The sequence below is a fragment of the Pararge aegeria genome, chromosome 3 (genome assembly GCF_905163445.1).
Source record: "Pararge aegeria chromosome 3, ilParAegt1.1, whole genome shotgun sequence".
Taxonomy (NCBI): domain Eukaryota; kingdom Metazoa; phylum Arthropoda; class Insecta; order Lepidoptera; family Nymphalidae; genus Pararge; species Pararge aegeria.
In genome coordinates this window covers 17009753-17034884 of record NC_053182.1, presented here as the reverse complement: position 1 = coordinate 17034884, position 25132 = coordinate 17009753, and the positions used below count along the sequence as shown (strand labels likewise).

Genomic DNA, 25132 nt, shown 5'->3' with positions numbered 1-25132 from the left:
AATGAAAAACTTTTGTAACGCAAACTATATACTTTTAGAAAAAAAAATTCTACAAAGCTGTTGTTATTAAATCACACAGTGACACCATATCATCATGTGTTTACATCAAAAGTCAAATAGGTTCACGTGTAACTACTAGAAATTCATACTCGCACAAATACAAGTGTAAATGTGATTTCATATCTTTACAATTATTAGTAGTAGTTTTTTTTTTAACTCAAGTTAGTAACTATGCGTTATTTGGAATTATAGTAATTTATCTAAATCAGTGATACTTTCGATAGTTGCTGTATCATTTACTATTCCATTTCAACACGTACACGCTTAAACCTATGTGAAGTTGGATATTTTGAAGACTCACACACTGATGAAGTTTGCTTTCATGCAATTACTTTAGACTTAGCACTATGAAGATATACAGAGGAAAAATAAAAAAAAAAAAACCTCCGTGCTGAAATAATCGCACGACAGTACCGCAAAACAACTTGCGCATTATTCAATAAATATGAATAAGCCTTACATAAAGTAACGAATCAAAGCTACTACCTACTTGATAGGTCCTAGTTCAATAATTATTGCTACTTATATATTCTTTGGCACATTAAAAAAAAAAATTAAATCGTATACGAATAGACAAAAAAACATGCATACGGTCTTATTTTATGGGCACTTTATAGCTGATCATGCCGATTAAAATTTTTATTTAAACAAAAAAGTACACAATTGAGAAGCTGAGGAACTAGCTTTTATGTGGTAATTTATATCGACCTACTCCATTTTTTTTTTACTGTCTTATTATGTAAATATTTTCATTTATTACTTTTTAGTGTAAATCTGCATTTAAAAAATATAACAAAAATAATAGTTACTACCTACACAGAAAAGATCTTTTTATATTATTTAGGTATATTCGCACATTTTTTTAACTATTTTTAAAACCCTCTTTTCTGTAAAACGTATCCAATGAAAAGATTGCTTATAACACTATAAGACGGTCTTTGGTGTTGTAAACATTCTTTCAAAGAAAAAATGAATTAAGAATTTTTTTTAGTCCTGAAAAACTAGGGCTATGGCGTAGGTAAGTGTTATTTGCTAATAAATTAAGTATTTGAGCGCTAAAATAAATAATATTTATTTTATTTTAGCGTCTCATAGACAAAATAAAGAATATTTATTTTTAATTCATCTATGGAAGTATTCTCCAATAGATGAAATAAAAAGAGTAAATCTGTTTTTTTTACCAGCGACTATAACAGATTTATCGCGTGGTGTGAGGAGAAGAGATGAGAAAGAATATAGTTTATATTAGCTTATATCTCATTATATCTAATTATTTTGGGGCAGTTTTTCCAACACGAATTACCTAGTAGCTATAAATCTTTTCTCTTTTGCTTTATGATAACAGTGGGATAATGCTGTAAGATTTTTAGAAATTAAAGCGAATTCCATGCAGCGAAACAAACGACCGCAGCGATTGAATGTTTTGTATAACATGAATTTTAATCACTCACAAGATCTTACGTAGTGTTAGTTTTTAATCGAAAGAATGATTATTAATAGCAGCCCTAGAGTTATTTCCTTAATGATGTGCCATGTACTAGAGAGACGACGTTGTAAAGCAAACTGTTAGGTCACGCATTGCAGTCCAACGGGCTGCAAGAGGTAATTTGATTACTGAGACGTTTCGTGTGTTTACACCTCAATAAAACAAAAGTGTCAGCGAGTATCTGACGCTTTTTATGTTAGTCATTTCAAAATATATCTCTGTGTACTTTCAGACGACAAATCAATCTTCAAAAGATGAACGAACTCATTGTTTTAGGCCAGTACTGTATTAAGTATTCTTACTTCCCACTAGTATTACGTAGTCGCGATTGCAAAAGTAACTGTCGCAGAATATTACAGCATAAGCCCATAACTTACACTATAGGGAGCGTCAATCTTTATAGAATGCAATGCAATGCAGTTTTTATTTTTCTTGGATTGTAAATATGTATTAATCACTAACTTTGAGACATTCAGGCCAAAATAAATGTGGGATAACGCCTAGGGCTGCGTCTCGACGTGAGGCTCATACAGCGATCTATATGAACAAAACTTATATAAATGTATGTATGTAACCTATGTCCTTCAAGTTAGGCTTTGACTGTCTAAGATGGTAAAATCCTAAACTATCCCGAACGCGCGGCGACCGAAACCATGGCCTCCCGCCTATCAGACTACACACTGCGCTGGTGAGATCGTCAATACACAAGGCAGTTGAGTATATACAAACACAAAAGCGGCCATTAAGATTGACGGGCACCTTAGTTATATTATAAACATATTATTTAAGAAATATTAATTCGAAAAAGTATGGAAATACCATAGTACATACACTAACACAGCACAACTAGCGCAATTGCAACAGATGTTTTATAATGCTACATCTATACCGCTATATATATTAATAATTTTGCTTTTTCTATTGCTTTACGTTATTAATGAGGTTCAGACGTAAATTTGTTTATTATTAATAGCGCTTTAACATAGTTTTTATATGTCTTGAACAAGGCCTTGAATGTCAGAGAGATGTTATGCTACCTCGAGTCCAGTGATTAATGAAAGACAGACCTACGCCAAAAATTAATAAGCATAGATTGCTTCTATCTAAAATATTAGCAGGCAGATTGGATTTGTCGTGCTTTCCTTTTCTTACTTTTCCCAGTAGATGAGGACAGCAATACTAAATTCAATTCGGGTGGTAGTCGCGTTGGACTGAGATAAAAATATTATTCTATGTTCCACTAATCATTTGGGCCTTTTATGATGAGGGATATTTTCACTTGTGTCCACAGACATACGTCACGCCCATTGAAATAGAGAACTAACTATGTATGTTTAAGATAAATAGATGATAGAGTCTCTGCTCCATTTAGCGTGTACGTTTGGAATGATACCTAAGGGACATTCTCACTGGCGTCCACACATGACTTTTAATGGAACATAGGCTATACTATATAATATGTCTGATATATATGGATATAAGAGATGGGTCTTTGTTCCATAAAGCGTGTAGGCTTGGAATGATTAGGAATACAATCTAAGACAAATTACTTAACTATAATGTAACATGAGTAAAATAGGTATATGTTTCCTTATAAGTTCTACTAGTTCTAAGATACGTCTTTGCTTCCATTAGGTGGGTCGGTTTTCTGACGCCTGGTTTACCCCTCTAGGCGTAATAACTTAATGTTAAAACTTCATCGCTGAAATATTGCAGTTACTCACTACTAGGAATTGATTGACATCTTTTCCTGTAGAATTTGGAAGTAGCATGCCTGGAAAATAAAAAAAAGTGCGTTAATTATTTTTTGCGTTTAACAAGATTTTAAATATGTTTTGAGAATAATTACGCCTACTAAAATTTAATTGTTTTTAAATTCTTAAAGGCTTGCATTTCTTTTAAGATGTCCGTTTTTTTTTTTCACAATTATATCTATTATTGAGGAAATATGAATTAAAATACCGCAAAAAAAAAAAGTTTTTTTTAACAAAAAAAATTAGTTATAATAGTTTCTAAGGTTTACAATTTTGAAATAATCTTTAAAAGCCTTTTATTTGTGTTTGTAGCATAGAAATACAAAAATTGTTTTCTTTTATTATAATTAAAATAATTTTGAACAATTCGTAAAATTTAGAAAAGAATATAATATATAATAAGTTCAGACTTCTGATTTGCAATGAATCGTTCTACAGATTATGCAAGTCAAAACGACGATGGCCGGACGACGCAGGACACATCTACTATTAATAATAAAATAAATACCTTTAGTGTTGTGAACATAAGTCCTAATTCTCCATTCTGCATTCCAGGCTCTAGGAAATCTTCCACGAAGTGTATTTCTGAGCCCAGTTGCAAGATCCTAGCTCGAACTACCACGAAATGAAAGACCGGGAACAACTCGTCCATACTCCATAGATAATGCTGGCCTGTGGGGTTTAATTACGACTTATTACCAACGCAAGCGGTGATAGCGCAGTGGGTAGGAGCTCAACTTCACTTTCGGGGGGTCGAGTTCGAATCCAAGCTCTAACTTTTGTAAGTTATGATCGTTTTTAAGTAATTAAAAATATCACTTGCTTCGACGGTGAAGGAAAACATCGTGAGGAAATCTGCATGCCTGCATAATGTTCTCAAATGTGGAGTCCACCGATCCGCATTGGGCCAGCGTGGTGGACTACGGTCTTAAATCCCCTTCTCATTGTGGGAGGAGACCTGTGCCTTGCAGTGGGCTGGTAATGGGTTGATATGATGATGAACTTGCTAAATTAGCAATTAGATTTTTTTTATTGATTTAAATTATCCGGGAATCGAACATAGGATCTCGTAATCCGTAATCGAGCTTCATAACGAGAAGTAACTCCTAGAACGAGCATGTAGTTCAAAGTACCTCGAGGCAATTTAGCGCAAAGCATACTAAAAGGAAAGTTGTACTCAGCTGAACAAATATTGTTTAAACAAATGAAGAGCGGAAGAATGGAGTCGGACCAATTTTTTATCAAGGTAACAGGTGTATCCAAACAGTATGCAATTAATTGGGCTTAGAGAAAACTCGTATTGCATACTAAGGTATTTCATTTAGTTTATAGTACGGACCGAAAAACGTTTAACCTTGTATAAATAAATAAATATACTATGACAATACACACATCGCCATCTGGCCCCAAAATAAGTGTAGCTTGTGTAATGGGTACTAAGACTACTGACATAAATACTTGTAATATACAGATAAACACCCAGATACTGAAAACAATCATGTTCATCACACAAAGATTTTCCAGCTGTGGATATTGAACCCACGGCCCTAAACTCAGAAAGCAGGGTCGCTGCTCACTGCGCCTAACGGCTGTCAACCTTTATACAGAATAATAAAAACCGATTAAGAAGGAAGAGAAGTGACCATCTAGTTATCTAAAGCACATATGAGTTTACATAAAATACCTTGCAACCAATTTGTACCTCTAATATTTATATCTAATCAGTATTACTAATTATCCACTGCTAGCAAAAGTAAAAAAAGCGGTGATAGCCCAGTGGGTATGAGCTCGACTTCAAATTCGGCGAGCCGAGTTCAAATCCCAGCAAGCACCTCTAACTTTTTTAAGTTTTTTTTTTTTTTTTAAATAAAAATAGTTTATTTCGGTAAGAAACAAAGTGGTATCGCTGAAGCCTTCTTTTAGAGCAGTATTACTACCCCTGTGTCAGAAGACTCCGCTCTTCCACAATTAAAATAAACTTAACAAAATACATTAAAATGAAGGTAGGTAAACCAACAAAACAAGAGATACAATGATATACAAAAGGACAGACATGTTATAAAGAAATTTAGATGATAATAAAAAAAAAAAGTTATAATATGCTTTTAAAGTAATTAAAACATAATTTGCTTCAACGGTGAAGGAAAACATCGTGAGGAAACCTGCATGCCTGAGAGTTCTACATAATGTACTCAAAGTTGTGTGGAGTACACAAATCTACACTGGGCCAGGACCCGTGCCATGTAGTGGGCCAGTAATGTCGATACGATGATGGCAAAATTATGAGACTTCGGTACATTACTTTTAGAATTCAATTAAAATGATCCTGCTTACCTAACTCGTGCTGCACAGCGGTCGTCATCTTCTGAAACGTGCTTCGTATTACCAGAAGTTTCTCAATCGGCGAAAACGTTGTTTTCAGTTGCTGCAACGTCTCAACTGCCTCGTGGAAGAGCTGTTCCTTCATTGGCGAAAATGTTGGCGAAGTTTGAGGATTGCCGCTCGTTGTTGACCAGAATTTTCTAATAACATAAAAGAGTAATTAAGTAACATAATAGAATAATTTTAGGGTGAAGCGGTGACAGTTTAGTGTTAAGGGTTTGGTTTCACATTGGCTGAGTTCGCATCCCAGCACGAACTTCTAACTCTTCTAATTTATGTGCGTTTTAAGCAATTAAAATATCACTTGCTTCAACGGTAAGGGAAAACATCGTGAGGAAACCTGTATGCCTGAGAGTTCTCCATGATGTTTTCAAAGGCGTGTGGAGTCTACTAATCCCCACTGGGTCAGCGTAATGGACTACGGCCTAAACCCTTTTCATTGTGGGAGGAGACCGGGATAAATGACGGCAAGAATTGTTGTCAATGAAGAACAAAAGCTGTAGGAAGGGTTTTAAATCTAGACGATCACGAGGTTTGTTAAGTTATGTAATCCAAAAATGCGAAGTAGTCTGGATGAAGTAGCTTATGATAGAACAAAAGATTCAGTTAAATAAATTATTTTCAGTGTTAAATATTTTGAAGGAAATAGAAGAAGAAGGACCAATATTAAAGAAGCAAAAGACGTCTGAGATGCTTAAAATCAAAAGGATACAATAGATACGACAGAATGCCACAGAGATTACGGCAAACAAAATTATAGGAAAACTAAAAAAATCGAGTACAGTTCAGTTAAAGATTTAGAATTTTGATTTTTTGAAATTTCTTGTGAAGATATCATATCTTAGGAGCCTACAAAAGATCTCTTCACTGGCTTATCAAATTCCGATTGATAAACTTGCGAAAAATGAAACCAGACAGTATTTATTATTATCTCATGTTATCAAATAACATCTTATTCGAACATAAATCTGGTAAAGATAAAACGTAGCAACTAAATATGACCTTCAGATGAATTATTATTGATGATAAAATTGGCCAATCCCATCCAAACCTATAGGGACTGCAAAATTTAGGTAAGGACACTAAGTCTTTCCTTAATTCCCTTACCTAAAAAGGGTATTTTTTAAGCGATGAGAATATCAGAAATCGCAGTTATTTTTAATCATTTTCAATTTTATTTCATTAACAGTAGTAGAGCCCTTTTTGACAGAGCTCTACTACTACAGACAGAGACAGAGTACCATCAGGTGAGCTATCTGCTTGGTTCTCAATTAATACAATAAAAAACTACTGTTTTTATATTATACGTTAAAAATCTATTCGCTTTCATTCGTCCGTTAATACTAGATACTATTCGAGTAGAATATAACAAACCATGACTGTAAGTATAATAATAATAATAATAACCGTATGCATCACCAACGTTCCTCTGTAATGAGGTTGTACCTCCCACGCAAGTGTGGAGGACGTGGTCTTTTGAAAGCGAAGAACCTTCATAATCGTGAGGTATGCAATCTTAGAGATCATTTTCTTAAAATTAATGTAGGTATCTGTAAGGATGTCGTTGCAGTAGATATGGGTCTTACTCCACTATTCCTTGGCAAAGAGAACTGGCGCAAGCCACAAGTACTTAGTAACTCAGATCGTGAGGCGGTATGGAAGAGTAAGGAGTTGCATGGCAGATTCTACAAGGCCCTCTCGGGACCGGATGTAGATCAAATCGCATCTGTATCCTGGTTACAGTTCGGTGACCTATTTGGGGAAACCGAGGGTTTTGTCTGTACAATTATGGACGAAGTCATCAAGACGAAAAACTACCGGAAACACATTATGAAAGATCGCACTCTAGACATATGTCGAGCGTGTCATCGTCCAGGGGAGTCCCTCAGGCATGTAGTTTCCGGGTGTTCTTATCTTGCTAACGCCGAATACTTGCACAGGAATAATCAAGTAGTTCCTTAACAACTTGCTCTTCGGTTTGGCCTTATCGATTTTGAGATACCTTACTATAGGTACGACCCGGCGTCAGTTCTTGAAAATAGCAGTGCATTGCTCTACTGGGATCGAACGATTATCACTGACAGGTATATTACAGCTAATAGACCTGATAAACTGCTAGCCGATCGATCAATGCGCCATGCAATAGTTGTTGACATTACTAATAATTTGTTTTACAATAATTAAAATACACTCCTCCGCAATCTACTGTCAACGGCAATGTGCAAATCTTTTCTGACTCTAAGGAATAAGATTCAAACTCATTCGAAAAATGAAAAATAAAAAACCAAAATATTAAATTAATTAAAGAAATAATAATCATAGTCAAAGATTTCTAGCAAAATTTTTGATCAAATTGTTTAATAATTGTTTTTAAATAATTGTTAACACTGTGTAAGTGTTATCATTAAGTATTTTGAAAATAGCTCTCCTAAAGGTCTTGAACGGCTATAATTGCTTATACTCACTGATCGATCCCCAGAAAAGCCATAAGTGTGGTGTCAGGCTGGCGGTTCCATTTTAACAGTCTCCTCCAGTAAAGATCGTCCTCGCGTTTGTTATGAAGCGCGTACAAAACGAACAACGCCGGGTGCACACGTGGTAGCAAAGTTGGTTGTAAGAGTGAAGCGGCCGATACTACTTCCCTGTTACGACAAACATTTTAGGGATTATGAATTATATATACACACTCGTTGCGCCCCGCGGTGTTAGTCGCGCTGAATAAGTCCTTTGTCGTGGAGGAAGGATTATGCTTGGTGTATTGGGAATTTGATGTTTTTCGAGGACCAAAAATAGCATATGTTTAAAATAGTCTCCCCATCCTTTCAACTAACCCTGTGCCAAAAATGAATTCGATTGTTTGCAGAGTTAGGGCATGGAGGAAGAACAAACACACTAACAAACAAATTTCCGCATTTATAATAAGATACTCGTATAATATGAAATTACTATTGTGATTTGGACAGTTGCCAAACATTGTCGTCATACAAATTATGTGATTTGATAAAGACACACGGAGTTGTAAACTCATCGCTTATTTCGTATTGAGTTGGAATTGCAATTGGTTTAGATAATGTCGTTTTCGGTTAGCAACTGGCTAGAGTAGCAATGCCAAAGTTTACACACGCGCCAAGTGGTTTCATCTATCTATTAATTTCCCAGAGTTGGACACAATACTTCTTCATAAGAAGCGGGAAGGGTATTTAGAGTTTAGAACCCTGATTTTAAAAAACTGGCATTAATGATTGTTATTACATCTTTGTAATAACTAGCGTAATCGAACAATTAACGTGATTTCTGACAACGCCAACCTATTTCTAACTCCTGGCTGGTACTAAGAATCTTGGAACTTCTTGGAACTTCTTCTTGGAACTTCTTGGTGGAATTACACCTAACAATGTTTGGCTCGCCTCGCTCGCGGACAATCGTCGAACAGAAGTCTTAGTACAAGATTTGCTCGCTCTCAATCAAGCAGTCGTTTTCGAGTATTAAACTCTGTATCGTCAAAGTAAAATGGATCTAATGTAACTTGTTTTATAGTCTCAAATACAGTACGTCTAATTTTTGTTATTCAGACGTTCTGACAAAAGCCGAAGCTAAAGAACTGTAAGCAAATTTGAGCTTTAACAAAATTCGAGTAAGATTCATATTAAACCGATGTTCCGGGAAAAACGACTCCTCGATTGCCAGCGAGTAAATCTTGTACTAAAGCCTGTAGCTTTAGTACAAGACTTATAATGTCCGCTAACAATTGTAAATTGAGTAAACGATAATAGAAAGCGGCCGGGCCTATCATTATAATTTTAAGATTTGATGATTATGGTCTTTGTTAATGATAATTTTGCAGATTTAAATTGTAAATTATGATTGTATTCATAATTATAGTTTTCGTATATAGTGAAAAATAATTTAGGAATCATCAGATAAATGGCTGATAAAATTACTATCTTAGGGGATTTATTTGTGTATTTATTACTAGGCTTAAGGTTTCAGGAAAGTAATAAAAAATTATGGTTTCAAATCGCCTGTTTTATGGAATTAATTGATTAATAGTTCGTAGTTATATTCGACCACGCTAATTTAATATAATTATCGTAGCAAGAGACATACTTAGCGTTCTTTAAATAAAGAAATACATTTATATAAACTTACCCATCAATAGGATTACTATCTTCTCTTTCTTCTGATTCATTTTCTGTTTTATATGGCAGCACTACGTCGTTGCCTTCTGGCGGCAAAGCAGGAAACAGGAGTTGAACCACCTGGTACAATCTTGTTGTGATACTCTTCAATTCTTTGACAGCGTGGCTCAGTAAAAGGGGATGCACTCGAACACCTCCATATGTAGTGTTGAAAGCATTGGTGAGACTTAGAACCAGTTGGCCAAGAGGATGATGTGTCGATTCACAAGCCTGAATAAGATAGGATGCAATTTAAAAAGTCAGTCAATTGTGTTACAAAATCCAGCTATAAAGAAAAAAAAAATGGTTGTAATTTTGTGTTGTTTTTGTATCCAATGCATAATCCAATAATCCAACGTTATATAATCTCTTTATCAACTATCTCCTTAATAGAACTGTGGAAAATGGCAAGTCAATATATGAGGTATATCGAGAGGTCTTTAAGAGAATAATCGTACATGACTTAAAAATTGATTTTCTTACATTGAACATATATTGCTTCAGTTCCGTGTAGTCATTTAAAGTCAGCGTTTTTTGTCCAAACTGTGGGATGACTTCTAAACAATCCACCGACTTCTCTATATCAGAACCGCTTGACTTTTTCGTAGGTTTTGCGAGTTTATCTTTATGGGAGCAAGATATGGCCACAGCAACATTTTGCCAAATTTTTGCGTTATCATCTGATGGGCCATTAATAAAGTGGTTACCAGTCGGTGTCAAGACAGTTTCGGAAACTCCCATGCTTTGAAAACATTGACGAAATAACGCATTCCATTTTTGGTTGGAAACCACGCTTAATTTGCCGAAAGAACTGAAATAATTGTTGTTTGATTAGTGGTGTACATTTAGCAATAAGAAACCTATGGCATATTGAATATTTACTTAGGTTTGGAATTAGCCGATAGTGCAGGATCTGACACATTCAAATGCATGATTCCACTGGATATCTTAATTCCTTCGGTCCAATGTCCACTTAAGGAACCCTCGACTTTATCACCACTTGAGAATGTCAGAACACCTTTTCCAGAAAAGACGCCCGCCGATCTAAACTCTCCTTCATAATGAGTACCATCTTCAAATACCATAACACCATGCCCCTGTAAATTTAGTACAGTAATTTTCTAAATAGCTACTTAGTATATTTTCGAAAACAATCAGAATTAATATTAGCTCTGAAATGCTTACCGTCAGAACATCGTGTGTAAAGAGTCCTTCATAGTAAATTCCATCCAATGTAACTATAAGTCCACAACCATGCTTCTTGTTGTCATTCCAGTTGCCAAGATACTTCTCTCCTTTTCCGATGTCGTCCATAACGCCATATCCTTGTCTTGCTCCAGTTACCCACTCCCCTGTATATATTGTCGCTGTGGATGTCGTAAAATCTCCTTGTTTCTTAATTCCATGGCCATGGGGATGGCCATCTTTAAAATATCCCTCGTACATGTCTCCTGAAGTATACTTCATAACACCGTAACCATTTTGAAGATTATCTTTCCATTGGCCTTCATATAGTCCTAATGAAGATTTTAATGTTAAAGTTATGGTAAAATAGTAAACGAAAAAGTATTGTTTTAGAAGGCTTAACTTACCTACTCCGGGAATTTCCATTTTACCATGACCACATAACGTATTTAATTGAAACTGTCCTACATAAAACTTGCCATCTGGCCATTCAACTTTTCCATTGCCATGTACTTTGCCATCAAGCCATCTTCCGGTGTATTTGGCATCTTTGTAGAAAACATTTTTGGAAGAAAATGTGTAAGAAGCTGTTCTAACAGCTGGAGGTTTATATGCTGAGTCTTTGTTTAAAGCTGTTTTAACTGATGCATTAAGAATGTGGATCCATTCAGTTTTCTCTTCTTCTGAACTAGTGGATACACAAATAACTTCTTCTGGAGTTGTGAGCTGTATTGCATTTTGTAAGGAATCAGTATTAGGAATGGCTTCTACCCATAATATTTCCAATGGATGGACAGAAGGTGTGCTTCCACTAACATGGACAAACATATCATTAAATAGGATGAACCAGTGGCTGCTAAATCTTCCAGGATTAACCAAATTTAGTGGGCGAGATTTCGAGTCTCTAATTAAACGTCTTTCAGGTGTCCTATACTGATCTAAACTTTTTCCTATTGTCTCCCAAAACAGTTTAGTAACATCAGCTTCCTTTCTTTTCTTCTCTTGATCATCAATTAATGCATCTAATGATGATATAACTTTGCTAATTTGTTCTTCAGTTTTATTTTTAGAATCCCCTTTTTTTCGTTTAACTTTATGTCTAAGTAGGGATTGGGCAATGCATTTGTAAGAACTTAATCTTGTTAGCGGTTGAACGAAAGCCAAACCTACCAAGGCTTCTAATGTTTTCTTATTGTATTTCTGCTTATTAGTTGGTAGTTGATCACTAAATAAATTGTAGATACTTGATGGAACATCAACAATATTGTTTATATGAGCAAATCCACCAATAACAATCAAATTACTTATAGCTACATAATACTTTCGATACAAAAAAATAAACTCTTCTAAATTTTTTATCATAGAAATATCACATTCATTTACATGCTTCTCAGCATATTGCCAAGTTGATAGAACATTTAAAGCAGTTATACTTAATATGTCACCAAATATATCACAAACTATTTCATAAAAATTGGAATGTGAAGTTATTGCTTTACTTTTCTTTAGAAAAGGCTTAACTAGTGAATGATATATTAAAAGCATTTCTTCAAGATATCGTTGAGCAATGGACAAATTTTGAAATTCTGGACAAATTGTTGACTCTTCAACAGAACAATAACTAATATTACCTGAAGATAATACTCTCCAATGATAACATAGATTCTCAGGTTTAATACTATGACTTTGAGGCTCATTGCAGTTAGCAGTTATGCTATTGCTTTTTTCATTTGTGTCTTCATTAGTTTTTTCATTCAAATTTACAACAGACTCTGTAAATCCATCTGTGTGTTTACCCATATAGTAAATATTTTCATTGTGAGTGTAGGCAAGTGTGTGGTTGTCTGTAGCTATCATATCTCTAACTCTGTCACTGTCAGAATTTTCTGTGAATTGCTTAGGACTACTTCTGTCTTCTCTGGATTCAAAACTGACTTGATTGAAGTGGTTATATCCCCACATAAACAGCCGGCCATCTAAAGTAAGAGCAGCACAATGCCATTTGCCACAAGATACTTTCTGTAGCCCAAAACCAGATAAACTCATTACTATCATAGGCTTAACTCTCTTAACTGTATCACCAATTCCTAATTGCCCATGTGATATATCTCCCCATGTCCACAATTCAGTTGCTAAAACATTTTTTCCAAGTTTAGACATGTTCTTCAGATTATCATTTTTTCTTACTATTTCAAAGTCTTTTTCACTACTAATTGTGCTGGTTGAGAATTGAAGATCTTCAAACTTATTAGAGTTACAACTATACATAAGAGAACTTATGTCTTCATTAAAATTACGATTTGGAAGTTCCACTATGTCATTATTATCACTACTCCCACTCACATGCCTCGATAGTGTAGCTACTTTATCCCCTACAGTTTTAACACCTTCATAGACAAAATTTGTTAAATTAGATACATTTTCTTTTATAATTCTTGTAGGTTTCTCTGTATATTCTACTAAATAATCTTCACCCACAGATACCCATGACAACTGCCTACTTAAGAACTGTCTGGCAGCATCAGTGTTTATAAATATATTATTTATTTTCTCAGTACTAGCATTTGAAGTGTCAATATTCTCTATTGTTTCATCAATATAATTTTCTTCTTGTAATTTATGCTCTATATCTAAATCACTATTAACATTTTGTATCGTATCACATTTAGCAACTTTAGATTCTTCAGATGAAGGACTAGAATCTTCTGTAAAGCTCTGTGCATCAACATGGACATCAGTTTGGGGAGCGGTTGTACTGCTTGAATCTTCACTAGACTTACTGATATGGACACCCAGTGGGCATGTTTCTGATAAGGAGGGAACTGAGGCAGGGGAAGCCAATCCTATAATAGTTTGACATTGTGAGCAATTTGAAGCAAACACCTCTTCATCATCATTTTCACTGTCCGTATCACAGTTGCCAGATTGTTTAACATTTTTCCTTGCAATCACAGCAGCAAAGTTTTGGCCTACAGAAGCACTATAGACTGTTCTTCCTTCAAAGAATGGAACTTTCTTTATACTACTAGTATCCAATGATATTTGGGGCATAACACCCGAGCCCCATAGATGACCATCAATGCTTATGAACAGCTGCCCAAAATCACTTGTGACTACATTTCTAAATTTCACTTTATTGCTATTACTTTTAAAACCATGGGGACAGCATTTCGAGTCTTCTTTTACTATAATTTCTTCTTTATTTTTAAAACTAGTATTTGTCTTGTACAGACGGCCATGTACATCTACTATATATATGATATCATTGTGGTGGGATATGTCGATTGCGGATATACCTGTGACTTTCTTAAAATTCAAACTATCTTCTTTGATATCGCAGTAATAGAGGCCATGGTCGTTTCCTAGAACAATGAAATCAGCGCCTAAAGAACAAAGTTTGACGATCTTGTCAGGTACTTGTTGCGATGGGGGTATATTCAACGTTGATATTCCTTTCCAGAACATGTGTTGACTCATTTTAAGTATACTTTCTCATTTCGTCTATTAAAACTAGGCGGATCATGTTGACCATTAAAGGCGCTTATTTAATTGAACAAACAACTAATCATTTGCAAATTTTTCCACATGGGTATTCGGTTCACGGTCACAGTTCTCATGCTCAACACGAATTAATTAGAGTAATCTTTATTAAATTAACAAAATTATTTGTATTGGAAACTTGATTTTGGTGTTTTGTGGTGGTACATGGGATGACACTTGACAGCTGATTTGTTGACAGTTGACTGTCACTGATTGATAAATTTGGAAATTTTTGTGGCTTTGAAGAATTCAAACGGCTACACACGATCGAACACGACAGTATTGTATAACTACAGTACAACTATTCAAACATTTAATCGTAATCTGCGGGCAAATGGTCTCTTGAGTCTATGGCTGACAATTTAAAACGTCAAATTTATTGAACTGTCAAAAAGTACCACAAATCGTCGCCCTTTCTCTCTTGATCTAAAAAATGGCGAGTCGTGGAGGGACATCTAGACGCGTTCCTGAAAATGAAGGCGCGATCACCTACGTTCAATGTGATGGCCTGGTAATTCATAACTTTTCATTTGAAACTTAAAATTGATAAAACATTGCCGAAAGTGCTTTCACCCAACTTTGTTGACACGTCATGTTATCTCAAAAATTACTGCATTTCTCAAGCATTTTCCTATTTTATTTTTATAAAACAAACCGAATAACAAGTCTGCGCCTAATTCTAGTAATATCCAGTACAAAATATATTTATATTTGACCATATTGTATGTCGTGTATAGGTTATGTTATATATCAAAAGTTGGTTTATTTACCTTAGCAGCATATTCTGATTGATGAGTCATGAACTGTTTTGGGAAGCTCACCTCACTTTCTTATAATTGCTTAAATGCTAAGACTTTTTATGTGGCAATGAACTTTTAACTGTAGTGATTTTAAGGCTTTTCTTAGAATACTGAGAGTTTTAGATGAATTAGTCTAAAGGCTTCTTAATATAAATTGTTGTTTTGTTTTACATAAACCAAACACTATGTATCAATGCACAGAATAATTAAAGTTTCAATAGTGGAAGCTCTGCAGCTTTTAATAACTACAATAAAAACTTATTAGAACAAATATTGTAAAATCAGTATGCTCTGTACTCAGAATGCTCTAAACCTATTCTTAATCTTAAATAAAAATTGCCATATCAACTATGCTTCTTGATATCTTGTGTCATGTGACAAAGCTTTAAGCAAAGTAATTAAAGATTCTGCAGTAAAATCTGCACCCCTTGGCACAAAAAACTTTATAATAAAGTTTTTCAAGCCCAGTAAACTTTATAATAATGATTATTTATGCAAAAAAGCTTTTTTTTTTTTTAAATAACAGTAAGTTGAGTTTCAACCACTAACTGGCTCTGTTGCCATTCTTAGTTTGAAGTACAGTTAAAATTGGTTTATATTTTAGTCTATACCACTTATTATTTTAGGCGGTAATGAAAATAGTGAAGCATTGCCATGAAGAATCATGCAGCAATATGGAGGTAGCCCAAGGGGCTCTGCTGGGCCTCGTAGTGGAAAACCGCCTTGAGATCACCAACTGCTTCCCATTCCCCAAGCATGATGAGGCTATGGATGAAGAGGAGTATCAGCTGGATATGATGCGCCGGCTCCGAAGGGTCAACGTTGATCATTTTCATGTTGGATGGTGAGTTTCAGGTCAAAATATTCTTTGGGTAGTTTAGAGAAAGTTGTTTTAGTCTCATAATAATTCATTAACAATATTGATTGCAATGCAGCACTGCTGGATAATGGCTTCTATTTCATGGTTAAGAGGGCTTGGACACTTGCTGCATTATTTAATTATAAACTTTCAAATGTAAGTGACAATGTTCAGTAGCTTGGAAGGCTCTAAGAGGCATGGCTGCCAAGTTTAGATATTTAACTTGGTTACTCATCCAGTCTATGTTGCTTAATTAGCACAGTCAATTGGTTATACTGAACCATTTGACTGTGCTAGTTACAATAACAGCCTACCTGTTACCACCCTTCATTTAGTTATGAATTCATCCTTAATAATGTTTAATTTTTATCATACATCTTTTCCTAACAATATGGTTTGTGATACATCTTGGTTCATTTTACTAACTTGTGCTAGGCTCCATAATATAATTATTGACACAGGAAATTTCCACAGTAAGAATTTGTTTGAAGAGCTCTAAATAGTTTACATTTTTGAATTAAAAAAATTACTTAAATGATAAATATAGCACCATCTGGAGAGCTTCAGTTCTATTTTTATATATAGTAAATAAAAAAATAATCACACAAAGTGGTTCTGAAGAAAAATTGGGAAAATCATCATCAAAACATATGAATTTTGTTATGTTTCCAGGTATCAGAGTGCAGATGTGGGCAACTTCCTGAGCCAGTCTCTGCTTGAGTCACAATATCACTACCAGACATCTATTGAAGAGAGTGTTGTAGTCATCTATGATACCAAGAAATCTGCCAGGGGATTCCTCACTCTAAAGGCTTATCGCTTGACTCCTCAGGTATGTCATAATCCTTTCGAAAATCATTTTTCGCTCTCAACTCTTACACAAATTATAAGTTTTAAGTTAATCAATTTTTAACTTAATTACATAATGAACAATAATTGTTTTTGAAACTCTGTTTAATGAGTTCAAAAGCTTACATTAAGTTACAATTAACTGAGTGGCGCAGTCGGCAGCAACCCTGCTTTCTGAGTCCAAAGTTGTGGGTTTGTTCGTTTGTTAACCTTGTTTCACTTAGGGAGTTATTTTTTCAATTACCATTGATATACCATTACATACATATTACCATAACATTTGAAACTCTAACAATTAATGCTTGTTCAAAATTTTTTTTAAATATCATGGATTTTAAATATCTTAATATGAACATCATAGTTGGGAGTCATAACTGGCTTGAAATGTTATCTGTAAACACTATATTATATACATATTTCAAATAAAAAATTAAAATGAACTTTATAGTTTCTTATTTAAGTATAACAATTGAAATATTATATATTTTAAAAAGGCATACTATATAACTAGGAACAATGAATATTGTATATGGAATTTTGAAAGTCAAGTTTAATTCTGTCTATATATTTCTTTTTTAATCTTTTCAGGCCATAGCTATGTACAAGGAGAACGACTATACACCAGAAGCTCTCCGTAATCTCAAGATTGGATACGAGAGTTTGTTTGTAGAGGTGCCCATCGTGATTCGTAATTCACCTCTCACTAACATCATGATGTCGGAGATATCCGAGATGATCCCTGAGGAGGAGGGATCTAAGTTCCTGGATCTTGGTACTGCATCTGTGCTTGAAGGTAACCTACTTTCACTGAAATAATGTAGTGCCATTAAGTGGCTAGCAACAAACAAGCTAGTTACAAACAATGAGTACATGAAATGCATGTTACAAATCCCACAGGGGCTTTTAGGGGCCGCTAGTTATAAGAATCCCATGTTCATAACCAGGGTGCAAGCAACATACTGAACTTTACTGCAAAATTGTGCATATATAACGAAGGTTAGTTTCTTATAGCCTGTGAGAATAGTTCCTGGAAGAATTTTTGCAATAAGTAGTTTTCATGAGGCTAGTAATCTTTGTACTAAATTTCATTACAAGTGTTTGAGGAACCGAGAAAACAAACTAAAAGACGCAATACCAAGTATTCTGATGCTGTATTCATCTAATTCCTTTTTTTATCCTAAGGAGGTGTTACATTCAAAGTTATCTGTTATAAATCACCTATTCTCTTACAGGTCAACTAAGGAGCCTAATGGAACGCGTGGACGAGTTGAACCAGGAAGCTATTAAGTTCAACCGCTACCAACAATTGGTGGTCCGTCAACAACAAGACAAGCACAGATGGTTGCTAAAGAGGGCACAAGAGAACGCAGCCAGGGCAGTAAAGGATGAGCCTCCTCTACCCGATGAAGATGTCAATAAACTCTTCAAACCTCATCCAGTACCGCCCAGGCTTAACCCGATGATTGTAGCCGGCCAGATAAACACATACAGCCAGCATATAAGCCAGTTCTGCTCGCAGAGTCTTGCTAAGTTATATCTGACCCAAGCGTTACAGAATGCTAAAGATGGGAAGCAGAACAACTAAGGTTATATAAGGTCAGCGCAAACCAGGCGAAAAGCTGCTTGAGCACTACTCCCATGGAGAATTAAGTGACTGGGGTTTATTTTTTTTTGTATTCAAATTGTAATACACTCAAGTTGACAGTTATTGTATCACCTGTCAAAATTTACGTCACAAAATGAATAATTGTAGTGTTTACAATAATTTAAATTTACAAATCAGCCCTTAGTTGTAAATAGAAATTGTATCTTGCATTTACAACTCTTATGTGTAAAAGAATAAGGATGTTCTTTAGTTATCCAACTGTTTTTCCGCCCGGTCTGCGATGACCAGCTGTATTTTTAATAAATTGTGGACTGTATATATTTTGTTTCATTTTTCGAAGTACCAAAAACAAACTGAATAACCAATTTTAGCCAATATTTCTGAAAACATATGTGTAAAAACTATATCTATCCTTTTCCTGAAGATACAGTCTCAAAAGGAGAGTTATATACTTAAACATGCGAAGTGAGACAGAGACGGCTAGCAAAAGCAGGAAAATTATATCTCCCAATTATATTGCTTGACTTCTCCATAATGTTGTCAAAGGTGTGTGAATTCCATCAATCCGCACTGGGCCAGCATGGTGGACGGCCTAAACCCTTCTCAATGAGGGAGGAGATCCTTGCCCTGAAGTGGGTAATGGGTTGTATGACTAAATGAATGAATGAACACTTTTATGTTTACCAAAGAAAAAAGTAGTTAGAGAGATATAAACATAAGGTGTACAATTTGGTGGCCTTACATAGCGATTTCTTCCAGGCAACCAAAGGCAGGCAAAAAAAAACCAGAAAAGAGGTAGGTGGTGCAATAAATAGGATATAAACATTGATTTTATTATACGTGGGAGAAGATGAAATTTTTATAGAAGTGAAACATTTTTCCTGCCCATGTTCTACAAAATCGACACCATTATGAGATAATGTAAGTTTGTCTTTACTCCCTCAACGCATATTAAATTTGGGGCATAAAATAACAAAGATTTTTTTTAAAACTCATTGGTAGCATGTCAAGAAAACACATTCGGTTACCTACTTAGCCAAGATTTGTAGGACATGTTTTTTTTAATTCCTACAACACGGGTTATGTTGTAGGAATGTATTTTGTATAAGTATATGTTGACTGAAATCTCACCTGATGGTAAGTTATTTTAGAGTCTTAAGATGGTGGCGGGGTAACTCTAACAGTTGTATGAGTTATAGTTAACCAATACTCGTAATCTGTTTCTTGGCGGCACGTCTTTAACGGTAACTAGTCTAGGCCAAAGCCTCCCAACATACCTAGACCAAGGAAGCCTATGTTCCTGCCTGTCCTTTCAACTAACTCATGTTAGAGCGTAAAGGACAAACAATCACACACTTTCGAATTTATAATATTAGCCTTGATTCTTTAATAACGACGGTTATTAGGCTCGGTTTCGTCATAGTTTCTGGCTAAAAGAAATGTCTTGTCCTACACAGATGTCTATAAAAAAAACGTAATTTATACTTGGAACAAATTACCTACCCTCAATTATACAGAGGCGGCGTCTGACTTGGCCGGGATAAAGCAATTTGTGATAATCAAGGGACAATTCAGTTAGTTGCCATTAACTACGCCACCTCTACCTTTGTAGGGTGACCATCAATAAAAGCGTGTTTGTTTGTTTGTCCTTACTTTTCTCCTTAGCTTAGCGACCAATTGAATTGATTTTTGGCATCGACTTAGTTGAAAGGACGGAGAGTACCTAGACTGCTTTTTATCCCAGTAGGAAAAACAAACGGATGAGATTTAAAAAAAACCGTAATAAACATCTAGTGATAAATAAATCTTTAAATTAACTTTTTTTTCATGATTAAGGTTTATATTGTCATTGATCGACCACTGACACGCCACCGTAATTTCAGATTTTTGGTCCTGGATCAAATGCTTGGGTAACGCCGCGCGGCGCGGCACTGTCTTTATACTCGTAGATACAGCCATAGTACACCTGTTTGTTGACCGCAAATAGCTGATTATTAGCCGAATTCGATGTGGAATAACTTAATATTCTTGCGGTCTAGCCGTGCTCCCTGAAATGCGGTTAAGCGCGATTATTATCAAATTATCTGAATTGACTACGAATGTCGCCGACAGAAAGACATTTCCTCTGTATGATGACTTAATATTAAACTTAAAACAAAAACTTTAGCAGACACGGCATTAAGGACAACATGAAATATTAACGCGCGAAAGACTGAACATGTTAAGTAGAAAAAGATATGGAATAAAAATTAACGAGTACTGTAATGCTGTGGTGAGTATCTATCTACCTACATACAGATCATGGATAGATACAAAACAATCAGAAAATACCTCTCTTCTTCTTATTTTCAATACAAAATTACATAGCAATAAAACACTTATATTAATATTTAATTTCATTAAGATACCACAAAGCTATTCAAACTGTTGGTATGTAACAGCGTTGACGGTAGCGCCCCTACTTAATTATAACTAGCGGTCCCTGAGAACGAGCGTCTTTGAGAACATTTCGGAGAATTCTCAAGAGTGCAGGTTTCCTCACGATATTTTCGTTTACCGTTAAATCAAGTGATATATAAGAAACGCACATAACTCCGAAAAGTTAGAAGTGCGTGCCGGAGATCGAACTCGGTCCCCCTAAAGGGAAGCCGAAGCCATACTCACTAGACTATCACCGCTAGAGATATCATGAAATAGTACAATTTATGAAGATAATCAGCTGTGAAGAACATATTAACTTATTAGTGAGTATTACGTACTGTTAAGTCCTGTAAGAATAAGAGTCGTTATTACCTGCCCGCGTAAATTAACTTTAATTGTGGCAGGGGAAAATTTTCTACCGGTTTTCCTTTGCAACATGACAGTGTTTAAAATGCGTACGTAATATCCAGTCTAGAGTCTAGGTGTTTAACACATGAATGTAATTGAAGCCCATTTAAATGTGTGTTTTAATGATTCTCAGATGGTAGAGCTTAAATTGCTGTGAACCGAAATAAAAAACTTACGGGTACTTTTTCCCTCACTCCCGGAATCTGAGAGAGATTCTGCCCTAGCTAGTTACCACCCTACCGACAAAGACGTACGTTCCGCTAAGCGAATAGTTATTTAATTAGTAGCTGCCATACTCATGGGCGTACCCAGGATCGCAGAAATCGCGCAGAACTCTCTTAAATAATGTATGGCAAAAAAATAACACATTTGGTTTAAGTATCGATTATGGAGGGGCCTCTAAACAAATTCCACAAAATGACGATCTGACCTAAAAACATCTGAGCCTTCAGACCGGAACACCGTAAAGTCGCTGGGCGACAGAATTTCAGGATTATTGCTTACTTTCTAATGGTGACAGAATTATAATCGATTCCGCGTTTTCCCAATTACCGGCCTACTACAGGGCACGGGGTCCCTTCAGAATGAGAAGGGTTTAGAGCGTAATTTACCATGCTGGCTAAGTGCGGATTGGTAGACTTCACATGCCTTTGAGAACGTTATCTAGAACTCTCAGCCACGCAGGTGTCCTCACAATGTTTTCCTTCGCCTTTTAAAGCAAGTAATATTTAAAGTATAAAAGTTAAATAAACACTAAATAAATATACTAAGACAATACACACATCGCTATCTAGCCCCAAAGTAAGCTTAGCTTGTGTAATGGGTACTAAGATGACTAATGAATATTTTTTTATAAATAAAATACATATAAATACCCAGACACTGAAAAACATTCGTGCTCATCACACAAACATTTTCCATTAGTGGGAATCGAACCCACGGCCTTGGGCTCAGAAAGCAGGGTCGCTGCAAACTGCGCCAATCGGCCGTCAAAATTATGCATAATTCGCTTAATTGCTCAATTTAAAAACGCATATAACTCCGAAAAGTTAGTGGTGCGTGCCGGGGCTCGAACTCGGTCTGAACGAAATGAAAGCAGAAGCCTTACCCACTATGCTATCATCGCTTCTCATTAGGAGAATACTATATTGAATTTTTGTATACACAACAAAGTGAGTATGAAGTTACCTAGTTATTACATTATGAAATAGCAATGAAACTGTCCTTTCAAAGTTCAAATTACGCCGCTAGGAGTTTGGGTTAAAAGCAGTTTTCGCACCTACTTTACTAGCCACTTACTTTGTATTACTGACAGCACTTCGAGCGCCTCATTAGATACAATGTACCTACTCATTTAGAAATCAATAAAACCATTGTGTTACTAGTTATAGGTATAATATACAGGCTGGTAATTAGTTTAGGGATTTAATAATTTAAGAGGCTGGGGGTATCTGTACGTGATCAAATCAGAAATCAGTAGATCCGTAGAAGAACTAGAGTTACTGAATATTGACATAGTTCAGCGAGTCGCGAGTACTTAAGTGGCAATGGGCGGGGCACATGCCTGGCAGAAGCCATCGACGTTGGGGTCTTAAGGTGCCGGAATGGCAACCCCACACCGGTAAACGCAGCGTAGGTCAGCCCCCAACGAGGTGGACCGGCGACATCAGGCGAATCGCTTGGCTTCCTAGGACCGTGGATTGTGGAACTCCCAAAAGACCTAAGTATGTCCAGCAGTGGACGTCAATCGGTTGAATTTATGATGATTATAATAAAATGATTTCGGTGAATTACTGGTGGACTGTAGGACTATAGGTCTCTAACGTTTCTATAAGGTTACATACAGGTATATAGATACATTTTTCTACCATTTTTATATTAAATAATTGATGGACTCAAAATTAAAAATTCATTTATTTCAAGTAGGCCTACTTTGTAAGCAATTTTGAAACGTCAAGTATGTATGTTTGAATGAATGAATGATTTATTTATTTCTCCACATTACTTATAAGTATAAGTAAAATATAATGTTGCTTACGGGCTATTTTGTTTCACAGTTATAATTAAGGACATGGTCCACTTAGGTAGGTCGAAAACTACGCTATACTTAAACACAGCTACACTTCTCAGGCATGTATGGAATACGTCCTGTAAAGTGTAACTAAACTTTAAAGTTTCTTTAAAGTCGATTCAGTTTTTCTAGCTGAAAAAGCCCGGATTACTTCTTAGAATTCCTGTCAAGATCAGTTCAAAATTCGTCTCTTTCTAAAGATTAGCCCAGACAAAAATATACAAAAGTAAAAAAGTGTCTTCGGGTTAGCAACGTTGATACTTCGTCCCGTGTAAAAAAATATAAGTTGGCCGTAACGGGTCCCCTGGGAGACGTTCTCGTACCTAAAACACTCCCACATCGGAGTCTATGGTCGTCTCACGTCATCTAAGGAGATGACGACCATAGATAAAATACACTAACGTACCTATTAGAGACACATATGCATGATCGATTTTACTGCCAAGGAATGTCCGGATCTGCTTTTGACGTCCTCCATGGCGTAGCGGTGACCGTTCGATTCCCGGCAGGAGCCATTTGGGAACTTTAATTTCTGAATTTTCTCTGGTCTGATAGGAGGCTTCGGCCGTAGCTGGTTACCACCCTATCGAAAAGGTTAAGCTAAGCGACTTAGCGTTCCGGTACGATGTCGCGTAGAATCCGATTAGGGGTATGGATTTAATCTGACTGAAATATTCCTTAAAAGGTTGGCTCGCTACCATCTTAGACTGCATCAACACGTACCACTAGTGAGATTGCAGACATGGGCTAACTTGTACCTAGTGGAATAAAAAAAATAGGTTTCACATCAATATTAGTAATTTAGTGTACTAATATAAAGGGAAACCTTTGAAACCAGTCACTACCATTTGGTTGCATTTGAACAAGTATTTCGAAATCCCAGACACTTACTTACTTCAATTTAATGTAATTGTAGAGATTCTATAATAATCTATATATATAAAAGAGAAAGTGTGTGGGTATGTTCCGTATAGGCTTCGAAATGGTTGGACCGATTTCAATGAAACTTTCAGGGAATCTCCGGATTGACCTGGCGAGTAATCCTGTAAAGTTTGGTGACGATCGGTGCACTCCTATTTTTGTACTGTCAAACTGTCAAACTGTCAAATACAGCTTTTGTTTACTATGATGATATTGTATTGTTGGGTGTACATGGGTGTAGATAGTATATATAGTACATAGTGTATCTTCACCCGCTCGAGACGAGAATAGAATAGATTGAATACGGAGAGAAATAAATGATTTAATATGAGACTTAAATTAAAAATTTAATGATGTAAGTTTATTGTTTAAATAAAATAAAGCAAAATCTAGCCCAGCGAAGCGGGCTGGGTACGCTAGTAATCTATAGAGCAGGGCTTCCCTAACTGTGCGGTGCGACGCCCTGGGGCTCTGCGGTATTATCTCAGGGGCGTTGAGTTCTAGCCCCGGCACGCTACTCTATCTTTTCACAAAAAAGATAGAGTAGCGTGCCGGGAGGGTAAATATCACTTGCTTTAACGGTAAAGGAAGACGTGAGGAAACTTGCATGGT

General features: G+C 35.7%; 2 protein-coding genes across 2 annotated transcripts; one reads left to right on the top strand and one right to left on the bottom strand.

Annotated features, from left to right (window-relative positions):
- Positions 1 to 1221: 1221 nt before the first annotated feature.
- On the bottom strand, positions 1222 to 14735 carry LOC120637171 (alsin). Its single transcript, XM_039908846.1, has 9 exons — positions 11453 to 14735; positions 11046 to 11377; positions 10743 to 10957; positions 10344 to 10671; positions 9832 to 10091; positions 8148 to 8324; positions 5635 to 5822; positions 3809 to 3972; positions 1222 to 3320 (listed from the first exon to the last, which is right to left on the bottom strand). The coding sequence occupies exons 1-9, from the start codon at positions 14520 to 14522 to the stop codon at positions 3273 to 3275; spliced, it is 4782 nt and encodes a 1593-aa protein (XP_039764780.1). The 5' UTR covers positions 14523 to 14735; the 3' UTR covers positions 1222 to 3272.
- Positions 14736 to 15018: 283 nt separating this feature from the next.
- Positions 15019 to 19015, top strand: LOC120637306 (eukaryotic translation initiation factor 3 subunit H). The gene is made up of 5 exons (XM_039909087.1): positions 15019 to 15096; positions 16012 to 16229; positions 16917 to 17076; positions 17682 to 17886; positions 18326 to 19015. The coding sequence occupies exons 1-5, from the start codon at positions 15019 to 15021 to the stop codon at positions 18676 to 18678; spliced, it is 1014 nt and encodes a 337-aa protein (XP_039765021.1). The 3' UTR covers positions 18679 to 19015.
- Positions 19016 to 25132: the final 6117 nt, after the last annotated feature.

What these genes read in the sequence shown, in the direction of transcription:
- LOC120637171 (XM_039908846.1), bottom strand. Translation starts at nt 14,522, where the DNA reads ATGAGTCAACACATGTTCTGGAAAGGAATATCAACGTTGAATATACCC. An exon ending in TCGGCTAATTCCAAACCTAA is followed by an intron (nt 10,672 to 10,742) that starts GTAAATATTCAA and finishes CAATTATTTCAG; the next exon opens with TTCTTTCGGCAAATTAAGCG. An exon ending in TGAAGCAATATATGTTCAAT is followed by an intron (nt 10,092 to 10,343) that starts GTAAGAAAATCA and finishes TATCTTATTCAG; the next exon opens with GCTTGTGAATCGACACATCA.
- LOC120637306 (XM_039909087.1), top strand. Translation starts at nt 15,019, where the DNA reads ATGGCGAGTCGTGGAGGGACATCTAGACGCGTTCCTGAAAATGAAGGC. An exon ending in GATCATTTTCATGTTGGATG is followed by an intron (nt 16,230 to 16,916) that starts GTGAGTTTCAGG and finishes TTATGTTTCCAG; the next exon opens with GTATCAGAGTGCAGATGTGG. An exon ending in CTTATCGCTTGACTCCTCAG is followed by an intron (nt 17,077 to 17,681) that starts GTATGTCATAAT and finishes TAATCTTTTCAG; the next exon opens with GCCATAGCTATGTACAAGGA.